Here is a 12,559-nt window from a genome sequence, read left to right as displayed (position 1 = left end):
ATAATATATATAAATATTAAATATTCAAATATGTTATTATATAATTACATAATTAATGAAATGTAATATTCTTATATTAAATTTAATTACAAGTTAAAATATAGTTATTATATTACTTTCATTATTAATATTGATATTTGTATTATTAATTTAATATATAATATATAAATATGAGATTTAATAAGCATAATTTGTTACATCAATATTAAATATTATAAGTATTACTCTCATTATTATTATTATTATTATTATTATTATTATTATTATTATTATTATTATTATTATTATTATTATTATTATTATTATTATTATTATTATTATTATTATTATTATTAAAATCTGTATTGCTAATAATAATATAATATATAATATATAGATATAAAAATTGAAATACGTAACTTGTTATTATTAGTAATATTATTATGTTTTGTCATTAAAAATCATTATTATTTTTACATATTATCATTTCTATTATTATTATCATAAAAATAATACAATTTATTATTATTAACATTAATAATATGATTATTATCATTTTTGTTACTATTATCATTTTTTTTACTAGTATCAAGATTATATATTATTATTATTACTATTATTATTAGTTCCATTATTAATATCAAAAGTTAATGTATGTATAATTAATATTATTATGTTTTCTTTATATATTTAATATACAGATATAGATATAATTGATATATACCTATACAAATACAGATATACATAAATACCTATACATATACTTATACAGTTATATATATATGGTTAATCATATGTATATAAATACAGGAAATTAGTATTATGTTTTCAATCCTTTTCAATGTTGTAGATAATTGATTCATCTAGTACCAATCAGAATATAATCCCAGGAACCAAACAAATTCTGTCAGAGATCTTTATCAACTTTTTATTTAGTTATCTTTTTATTTCTTTCTGTTATTTTCTTTTGTGACTGTGATTGAGTTCTGTCGACAATACCTATTATAAAACAATCGATCCTTTTGTATTTAGGGAACCAACTTTCGAATATCAATTATCAATTATTATTTGTAACTGCATTTTTTTTAAAACAGAAAAAGAACTGAACTCAGTTCATCTTCCTCTGTTCTTGTTAAATTTTCCAAAAACTCAAATACGAATCCTATTTCAAAATCTATAAATGTAGTATTGTTAGGAATGATCTAATTATACTTTCTGTAAGTTTTTGAGTCTCAATTTCTTCTTTTTATTTCGAATTCACGAGTCAAAGTTCTGGTTACAAAAAGTCAACTAATGTGTTCATCATAAAATTCGAGTTTAATACAATGTTTTGGATCCAATAGAGGTTACAGAAAGTTTATAGAAGTGATTTAAAACCTTTTTCATGTTGAGAGTATTGTCTAAAACAGACTAAAATTTAAAATCACGTGATGAGTTCTTCGTTTATATCGCAACTGTTACAGCAAGATATATTTTTTTTTTCTGTTATACAATTTAATCCAAGTTACATATTGTTTGTTTCTAATTTGTTTAAAAGTTCTAAAAACCAAACCAAGTATGTGTCGATGTAAGTAATGGGTTTCTAATTAAGTTTTATAATACGAAGAAGATGGAGAAGTAGGGAAACTGAATCAAAAGGGTTAAATAAAATTTGCTGTGGGTTTAATCAGAAAAATCGAGATAGCGTGATGGTTGGGTGTTGGTGCGGGTGAGCGAGAGGTCTCGTGTTCGAGCCCGGCTTGGGGCATATTTTTTTTAAAAAAGGGGTCTCTAAGGTAGTTTTTACTATTATTATTATTATTATTATTATTATTATTATTATTATTATTATTATTATTATTATTATTATTATTATTATTATTATTATTATTGTTGTTGTTGTTATTATTATTATTATTATTATTATTATTATTATTATTATTATTATTATTATTATTATTATTATTGTTGTTGTTGTTGTTGTCGTTGTTATTATTACTATTATTATTAGTTATTGTTATTTTTACAAGTATTATAATTGTTATTATTATTATTATTATTATTATTATTATTATTATTATTATTATTATTATTATTATTATTATAAGTATTATATCTATTATTATTATTATTATTATTATTATTATTATAAGTATTAATTATGATATTACTATTAAATTTAAAACTTTAATATTATTATTATCATGAACATGTTTATTATTATTATTATTATTATTATGAAAGTAATATAAATCATTATCATTTTCGTAAATATTAGTATTAGTATCTTTTAATAAATAATAGAATTGTTAATATTGACATAAGTAATATTATTATCACGAGTATTATTATTATGTAATTACTAAAATCAGTATCATGACTATCATTAACAGTAAAATCAATATTGTTACAAGTATTATTAATATCACTATTGTTATTACTATGATTTTTATTATAATTATTATTATAAGTAATGTTATTATTATTAATATTATCATTATAATCAAATACAACTTTTATTTACTATATTATTAGATATATAAAAATATACCTATAAGTAATATTGCATATAAGTATGAATATATTATATTAACAATCTTTATATAAATATTCATATATAACAAATTAGGTATTTTAATATATATATATATATATATATATATATATATATATATATATATATATATATATATATATATATATATATATATATATATATATATATATATATATATATATATATATATATATATATAACTATATAAATAATAATCGTTTTCAAATTTATATATATACAAATTAAATAAATAATATATCAAGTTATAATATATGAAATTGTTCGATTACGATTATATGTATTAATGAATATACAAATGATATAGGTTCGTGAATCCGAGACCAACCCTGCATTGTTCAGTTCCGTCGTATGCATATTTTTACTACAAAATATCGTATCGTGAGTTTCATTTGCTCCCTTTTTAAATGCTTTTGCAATATATATTTTTGGGACTGAGAATACATGCGCTACTTTTATAAATGTTTTACGAAATAGACACAAGTAATCGAAATTACATTCTATGGTTGGATTATCGAAATCGAATATCGCTTTCAAGTCTGGTAACCTAAGAATTAGGGAAATGACCCCTAATTGACGCGAATCCTAAAGATAGATCTATTGGGCCTAACAACCCCCATTCATGTCTATGGATGGCTTTAGTACTTCGAGATTATTATTATACAGACGTCGATGTCTGTGGGGATATTCTATGCATTATGGTTAATGTCGGTTACCAGGTGTTCAATCCATATGAATGATTTTTATGCAGATGGCTATATGCATGCATGATGTTTATGAGAAATTGAAATATGAAATCTTGTGGTCTATTAAAATTATGGAAATGATTGATTACGATAAACTAATGAACTCACCAACCTTTTGGTTGACACTTGAAAGCATGTTTATTCTCAGGATTGAAAGAAATCTTCCGCTGTGCATTTGCTCAATTTAAAGATAATACTTGGAGTCATTCATGGCATATTTCAAAAGACATTGCATTCAAATCGTTGAGTTCCATAAAGATTATGATTAATCAAATGACAGATTAGGTCATTTATAGTTGGATATTATGAAATGGTATGCATGTCTGTCAACTTTCGATGTAACGAAAGTTTGTCTTTTAAAACGAATGCAATGTTTGTAAATGTATCATATAGAGGTCAAATACCTCGCAATGTAATCATATGTTATTGTATTCGTCCTTATGGAATAGGACGGGTTGTCTCATTTTATAGTGTGTTATTAGATAACTTTCCTCTTCGGTGTCCATTTGGGTGAGTTCGACCCGTTTGACCAACCGGGTGTCAAATTACGTATTTGTTAATTTAGATATGTCCCATATGTTGTACTAAGTAAATTGGCAAGTTTTGTTAGTTTAAAAACGAGTTATTCCGAGTTCGGCTATACATACGTTGAGTAATGGGTAATCTTGTACGAGCCAGGTTGACCCGAATCATTTTTGTCAAATCAAGTTGGCTTCAATAAGGTAATCTCAACCTGCAACCTGATATGACTATTACTCATCTTAATAAACATTCAACTTCATATACCAGCTCTTACATTTCGTGTAATTTATACACAACTTGGTTAAATTAATTTATTTTTATGTAGGTTAATTTAGTTTAATTTATATTTTGATTCTTATGTAGACTAATCGTGAAATTTGGCATGTCAAAACTAATCATGAAATATTTTGATTCTTATGTAGACTAATCATGAAATATCATACTTGCTTCATAAAAAACACTATTAGGTTGTATGGTTTAAAATGCTTCGTGATAACCTCATCCTCCAGGTTCTTTCATTAGTAGGTCCCAAGATCCCAACGAGACAAGAAAAAATGTGGTAAATCCTTTCATTTCACATCTCTACTTAGATGAAAACCTTGAGAACACGAGATCACCAACATCGCCTTATAGAAGACCAATAATTTTGCAAAGACTAAAGGTGACAAGATGGTCTGGTTACAAAAACTCAAATGAGATGAGAATACAAGTATTTTATATAAACAGTTCGTATACAATTAAAACTCTCTGGTTAGGTTGCAAATTGTTTTGTGTACCATGTTCAGGTAGAGTGAATGTTTTGTAATTATAGAGGTAGAGTGAATGCTTTGTAATTATATGATTGTTTAGGCAATTTGTTAGTTTCGGAGTAGTTACTATGAAATTGATTACTATTAAATGAGTATTTTGATCAAGTTGTATCAAGTAGGATCAACCTCAAGATCAAGAGTCCAGTTCATATTTAACTTCAAGTTTAAAGCACAATTTTAATTCGTGTTCTACTCTGCAAGTTTCATGTCTTCTCCATTTTGTTCAAGTGGGTGGTGTTTTTTTAATGGCCTTTCTTTTGGGCTTTCTGTGTAATAGATGGACTTCATTTGGTTGATGAATGCATTTTCATGTATTTAATTCCAATGTTTTAGTAAAAAGGTAATTTAGTATTCTATTGTCATTTTACCTGTTGATCTTTAACCAAAATTTTTTAAGCACAAACAATAGGACCAACTTCAGACAACATCAATGATGTTATATATGTGTCATTTGTCATTGTATATTTGTCATTTGTAATTAATTGGTAGTAGATAACAACTTATTTAGGTTGTGAAAAAAGCATTGTAGGTAAAAGCTCATTGTAGGTTGTGAAAAAAGCATTGTATATTTGTCATTTGTCATTTGTCATTTTATATGTTTGTGTGAGCGATCGGATAGGTAGTTGCGTGATGCTTCGTGTTTTGACTAGCTCCTTGCTAGTTTTCCTTTGTGTATTGTTTTCTCTTAATAATAAAACTTACTTGCCTTTCAAAAAAAAAAAAAAAAAAAAAAAAAAAAAAAAAAAAAAAAAGCTCATTTTAAAGCTCATTTACTTCTATCCGCTTTAAATGATACAACATACATGTTCATGGCTATACATGTTCATGACTGATAGTCACTAATATTACAATTTTATTAACTTATCTACAGTTGGAGGTTACTCACCATCACCAGTCCTTGGGAAGTTGGTGCCATCATAACTTCTCTAATGGACAATAGTCACGAAGATCTTGCAAAAAAAATTTAGGTAACATATTTTAATATCGTTATTGCATATATAAGTTTAAAAATCGATCATGTTTGCGGATGAGTCTCTGTGCAACGCACGGGCTCATAAATCTAGTTGTATATGTATACCTTCTAAAAAATTGTATCTACCATAAAACACATATGAATATGTACTTTTATAAAATAGCTACGTACAATAACTTTAGCAATGCACTATACACAAACATGCGTCTCATTTTATGCGTCTTTAACACAATAAATAATCTCAAAATACTCCGTATAGAAATAGTTATATGTACTAAGAAAGGGATTTTTTTTAAGCATTTCTTAATGTATTTGACATTGTATATAAAGTATCCATCTAAATATTTTGTAATTTGTTAGTAAGTTTGAAAAAAATTAAATTGTATCTATTTAAAAATTGCACTCAAAAGTTTAAGAATACTATTATAGATTAGGAACAGGTATACACCCTTATTTACATATATTAATATCCTATTAATATATGATTTTTTTTTTATTTTTTTCATATACATATAAGGTATTGTATTTGGTTTAAATTTTTGAATTAATACTCCTTCCGTCCCATATCTACTGCCCATCTTTCCCTTTTTAGATGTCACAAATTAATTATCCGCTTCCATAAATGGAAATGAATAATGTGATAAATTTCTTTTATGAAACCTACTTTATACATGTAAGACAAAAAGATGAGTAAAAAGTAAGGGGTAAAACTGAAAAGTTAATATGTGTTAGGTACTCTTTCTGAAACTGTGTGTTTTTTGTCCGGAGACAATAGATTTGGGACGGAGGGAGTATTAGAATGACAAATATGATTTTAGCTTAGTTGTCAGTCATATAGGGATATCACATAGGCTTGTTGAGATAGTGTTTTCTAGTTATATATATATAGGGGGCTAATCAAGGCGCAACTACTGGTCACACTCAATTTTTGAACGAAATAGCTTTGCCAAGATTCGAACCCGAGTGGTCGGGTGGTGTGCTACGTCGGACAACTCAGTGGCCACTCAGGCAAGCCTGCATGGTTGCAAACATACAACTTTTGATATAACACATATATAAAAACTGCTTGCAGGAGGAGCTTTGGAGTGCTTGATGTAATATCAATCACAGACACTCTAACCAAGTTAAAGGCAACATGCGAACTATGTATGGATCCTGCTTTCTTCACCTTACGAAAGACAGAAGAAACAGCGCGAGAAATGGTTGCGGGTGCTGATGTATATATGCCAGTTTGTAGAAAGCATTACACGAGTGGTCAAAGAGACTGCAACGACAGTTCTTGAAACACACAAGCTTCGACGCGACTCATTGTCATAGGTCTCTAGGGTCTCGTTGATAATGAATACTTTAATCAACGTGTGTTGTGCACTAGAACTGATCTCCTCATTTATATGATGTCTTACATTGATTTGTAACTAATGAAGTTTATAAAGTAGTAACTAGTGGAGTTTCGAGTTCCTTTAAATATGACATGCTCAAGTGGTTTTTTCATTTGAAGCATGACTCTCGTTCAAAACCAGACATATTTCTTATATCTTCACTAACTTATTTAATTAGTTAGAATTTTAATCATGGTGTTGAATTTAAAGATTGGGAATTTTAATGATGATGTTGAATTTAAAGATTGGGTGAGGCCGGTGCATGTCTGTCGCTATGTACAAACATCAGGTCATTCACATCATAAAAAATTTAAGGTCCATCCGTTAAGATTATGAACAAACTTTAAGGACCAACCGCGTATGGCATACACATAATTTTGTCTTTTCTTAATTCATAAAGAATTGATGATAAATAAAGGTAGAGATCTACACGATCAATTTGCATTCTTCTCAAATTCTTTCTACATATATTTTATACGAATGAAAAGTTGGTCCCTCAACTATTAATAGCATATTGTTGCTTTAAAGATAGGAGTTACCAACTAGTTATTTCATTTTTTTTCTTTTCTTGAATGACGAAATTTATTAAAAGCTACCACCTCGCTAGCGATAAACTAGGAAGGGCGCAACGAAACAAATTACAAAGGCTTAATAAGCCAATCGGTCCAACTTACATTTTGTTTTCCCCTATCCGAAATCCAATTAAAAGAATACATACGACTTAAATCAAACAAATCATCCCTCTTAATCTTGGACATGTCAAAGAGAGCGGCATTCCTAAACTCCATAAATCCACATCGAGGCTGCCATGATCACATAGATTCTCGACTTAGAACTCAAAGAACCCGACCATCCTTGAAACCAATCAGACAAATCGGCCCAATTGTTAAAATTAGGGAGATGAACATCTACCCAAATCCTAACTAGTTATTTTTACTTATATGATTAAAGTTGGTCTCTCTTTCCAAGCACACCCAAGTTTCCCAATGCTGAAATACATCAATGAATGAGCATGACTCAATTACTAAATAAAGTTGCTCTTAGTTAACGAATCTTTTTTGATTAAATTGGAATTCACCATAAAAAATTTGGAATGGAATTTGAATTCCTATGAGTGAACGAGTATAGTAAGTTCAAACACATTCATTTCTGGACCAAACAATCTTATGTAAAGAAGTTGAATTGAGATTCTAATTCCATTGAATCCATGAAATTATGTTAACCAAAACTCTTATAGCGTATATGATGGTAGACTGGTAGTGATTTCGAAGTTCCATTATGTTATTATATTATATACCTTTGATATTAGCGTAAATGCAAGTCATCACTACATCTAGGGCGGCCGAAGGTTTTTCTGGAAGCAGTCTCCCTTCGAAATTATGACTATCTAGATTGTACATCCCCATACCCAGCATCGGCGGGATTGGGAAATGTTGATGTCGATATTGCAAGTCATCACAAATTTTGAGGTTTTTGGCAATGCGAATATAATGCCCCATTGTCATGCTAAAAATAACTTCATGAACTTAATCGCTAACCTCAGTCGAACTACTCCCAGGAACCTTTTGAATCCTAATTTCTTTCATCTTGTTTCTAACATTCAAAACTTTGTCCCATTTCTTTGCTTCGGAATATACATTCGATAAAAGCACATAATTTCCATCTTTATAGCCTTCTAGTGAAAGTATTTTACTAGTAGCTTCTTCAGCCATTTCAACATTTTTATAAATCTTACACGCACCAAGAAGCGTTCTCCAAATTATCGCGTCTGGTTCAAAGGGCATATCATTTATCAAACTTCTAGCTGCATCTATATGCCCTGCTCGACTTAACATATCAACCATACAACCATAATGTTCGATTTCTGGTGTTAGTCCGTATTCATCACTCATAGCGTTAAAGTATTTCCACCCGTTGTTAACCAAACCAATATGACTACACGCAGTTAAAACACCTATCAATGTGATACCATTAGGTTTAATTCCTTCCGATATCATCTTGTTGAAATGATCGATCGCCACATCACCATATCCATGGTTTGCGAGACCCATAATCATTGCACTCCATGTAAACACATCTCTTGTTTTCATACTACTAAAAACCTTTGACGAATTATCAATATCCCCACACTTTGCGTACGTGTCAACTAGTGAAGTCCCAAGCTTTATGTCTATTTCAATTCGATTTCTATTTATGTACTTGTGAATAGTATTGACCATACCTAAAGCACCTAAATCACCACACGCAGACAACACACTCACAACAGTGATTTTATCAGGTAACAACTTAGCTAACTGCATCTCATTAAACAACTTCAACGCCTCGTGAGACATGCTACTTTTTGAATAGCATGCAACCATAGAGCTCGAAGAAACCAAATCTTTGTCACCACAAGTATCAGATCGGGCACTGGCGAATGTACCGACATGGCCAAGTGAGGCGTAACCATGAATCATGGTATTCCATGATACTAAATCTCTTTGAGACATTTTATCAAACAGTTGTCGCGCTAAACCCATTTCCCCAATCCTCACATACTCCGCCAACAATACATTAAACGAGACCAAGTCCTGATCTTTCATTCCGCCAAAAACCTTCTTTGCAAACCCCACCCACCCGAATTTCACATACATTTCAATCAAACCCGTTTGAACAAACAAATCACTATCAAACCCAAGTTTCAAAATCTGGGTATGCACCGTCTGCCCACATTTAACAAAACCTGACCTTCCACATGCTTGGACCACAAGAGACAAACTGAAACTATCTACAAAAAGGTGATCTTGGCGACGTAATCGGAGAAATAATGACAAACACTCAACATGGTTTTGGGAGTTCAAGTAAGCTCTAATGATGGTGTTATAAAGAAAAGTATCTGGACTTGGCATTTCATCGAACACGTTCCGTGCGTATCGCAAATTAGCAGAAGATTTTAACGACAATTTACAAAGGAGCTTGGTAATTATAAAGTTGTTGGATTGTAGGGAAGCTTTAATAAGAAATGCATGAATTTGAAGAATGTCATTAAGTTGATTTGAGTTGTGAATTAGGGATATGATTTTTTGTTTGATGGCTTTGGCGGGAGATTGGGGAAGTATTGGCATGAATCCGATTGGTTCATTTCATCTATAAACAATGGTCAAAGAAAACGATTTGAAATTTCAATAAACTGTTACGGACAACTTTCTATGTAAAAAACACTATTTACATTGAGAGTTTGTAATGTAATACATCTTTACATTTCAAGTAGTTTTTATTGCAATGGTTATAGTTGTGATTAAAGTTAGAGATAATGACATGTTTTTAATAACTTATATTTGGCGAAAAATGTGCATTAAATTAACTCGTAATTTTCTTGAATGTCAAAATGTATAATAGATCGGGTAAATCGGTTTGTTTCGCTATGGTTGAGGGGAGGCTTATCAAGCCGGGTACTAAGAGTTACCAAGCAATCTTGGCCGCGGAGAAGCTCGGACTCAATTGACGGGGTAGGACCATCCGGTTAATTGGCTTGGTCCTGGCCGTATTATTATTTATTTTGGGTGCTTTTGTTTTCCGTTTTATTGTTTTATTGTTTGTAGGCGAGTCTGTTTTAGTGTTGCTTGATAGATTTTTTGGATTAGTTAGTTGGTATTTCGTTTTGTCCTTGCTAGGAGGTTAGCTTGGGCTAGAGTTTAGTCTTAATACTGGCTCCTTGTCGTGCTTCATTTTGGTTTACTTTGTTAAGCTCTCATATCATTCTCCGAGTTATTTCATTTCTTAATTAAAGTTTGCTTACTCTCTTTTAATATTAGTTTACTTTATCAGAAAAATCAGAATATATAATAACTCACATAAGAAAAGTAAATTTTTTTTTTTCATTGGCTTGCTATACACGGGGGCGTGCCGGTCAAAGAATTTCTAAGATTTCGACATTGTTTAAGTGAAGACATGGATGAATAAGGTTTTTGAATGACTCATCAATGCAAAGATGTGCCCAAGTATCAATTTTATATTTGGGAGTCACAACCATGGTTGATAAGTGGAGACTGAGCAGGTGTTTTTGGCTTTATTGTGGATGCAGAAGAAGCTTGGGTCACAGATGCTATTGAATTGGTTTCAAGTGTTTTAATGTTGTGTGTTTTTAATGCATTTTGTTTCTTTGGCACATGATGTGTATTGTATGGATATGGCATCAGCTTGTAAATCCATCGCAATGGTTCTTTGTATTGTATGGTAGTTCACTATTGGGTGAAATACCTTTTTAATTTAATTTATGTTTTTTGCAAAAAAAAAAAATAAAAATAAGAAAAGTAAATAACAGATTGAATAAATAAGTAATAAATACATATGCTAATATTTGAGGAAATTTTGAATTTATTATATAAATGTGTGGCAAGAGAAGACACCTTAATAATACCCTTTGAATATAAAGGGATGGTTGTGGTTAGGGTTGTAAACGACATGAGTGGAGCTTGAGCTTGAGTTAAACTAGGCTTGAGCTCGGAACGTTTATAATTCAAAGAGTTCGAGTTTGATTCGTTTCAAGCTTAATATATCAAGTTTGAGCTCAGCTCATTTGAAATATTTATGCTTGAGTTCGACTTGAACTCGACTCGTTTATATATATAGTAATAGTTATCTTTTTGTATAATTTATAATTATATATTATATTATTATTGATTATGTTAGTAATAACTAAGGTATATAATGAATACTCACTTTTTTGAACGGCGAATTTGCATCAGCAGATCATTTATTTCAACGACCCTCATCATTTGCACCCACACACACTAGAAGGAAACTCCTACTCGGGTTGCTTGGCAATTAATCGCGGGACCTGGGTTGCTTGGCAACTAATCGCAGGAAATTGGAGAGAAAACCTTCCGTCCCCAGAAATTGAACCCGGGTTCCTTGGCAAGTAATCGCTGGCCCTTCCACACTGAAGCTTGATACCGTTGAAGCAAACGTTCTTTGGTATAATGAATACCTACTTATGTTGAGCTTGTTTGAGCTAGACATAAAAAGTTCAAGTTCAATATAAAAATTCGAGCTTAATATTGTTTACTTCACAATCTTTAAAAAAATGTTCAAACTTGGCTATGCTTTTGAGATTATTACAAAGAGAAAACAAAGAAGAAAATTAAATTTTTTCGATTTGGAATTAATTGTTGTAGAGAAAATTAAGTACAATAATCATTATGCTCCTATCCATCTTTTTCTTACAAATATTCAAGAACATCAAAACTTTTTTATTTCTTTCAATTTTTTTTTTCTTTTCAAACAAAAACTCTGTAAAAGTGGTTGAGGAGGTCAATTACATAGGTTTTTGTTCGGTTTTTTGGTTGCGGTCTCGAGAGGGTGTCATTGTCTAAACTGAGTATCGGGGGTTTTGTTCGTATTTTTGGTTGCGATTTCGAGGAGGGTGTCTTTTGTCTTCTCGACGGACGTTTTTGTAGCTTCGTGGACTGAGTTGGTTGTACGTTCAGAAGCCTGAGAGTTGTCGAGGGGTAGGGGTTTCGTTTTGCGGGGCTCGTTAGGTTGAAGTCTTTTGATCTAACTCTGTTTGGCGATTGCTTTTTTGTTTCGGGTTTATTGTTTATGGGTGTGTATTATTT

The 12,559-nt window shown here is 30.3% G+C and overlaps 1 protein-coding gene across 1 annotated transcript; it reads right to left on the bottom strand.

Moving 5' to 3' along the window:
- Nucleotides 1-7,630: 7,630 nt before the first annotated feature.
- Nucleotides 7,631-10,139, bottom strand: LOC139877642 (putative pentatricopeptide repeat-containing protein At5g40405). Its single transcript, XM_071865070.1, has 2 exons — nt 8,260-10,139; nt 7,631-7,951 (listed from the first exon to the last, which is right to left on the bottom strand). The coding sequence occupies exon 1, from the start codon at nt 10,064-10,066 to the stop codon at nt 8,489-8,491; it is 1,578 nt and encodes a 525-aa protein (XP_071721171.1). The 5' UTR covers nt 10,067-10,139; the 3' UTR covers nt 7,631-7,951; nt 8,260-8,488.
- Between the last annotated feature and the right edge of the window lie 2,420 nt (nt 10,140-12,559).

The sequence above is a fragment of the Rutidosis leptorrhynchoides genome, chromosome 11 (assembly GCF_046630445.1).
Source record: "Rutidosis leptorrhynchoides isolate AG116_Rl617_1_P2 chromosome 11, CSIRO_AGI_Rlap_v1, whole genome shotgun sequence".
NCBI classification, from domain to species: Eukaryota; Viridiplantae; Streptophyta; class Magnoliopsida; order Asterales; family Asteraceae; genus Rutidosis; species Rutidosis leptorrhynchoides.
Note: the sequence above shows the minus strand (reverse complement) of the source record. Positions and strands in the feature narration are given on the sequence as shown.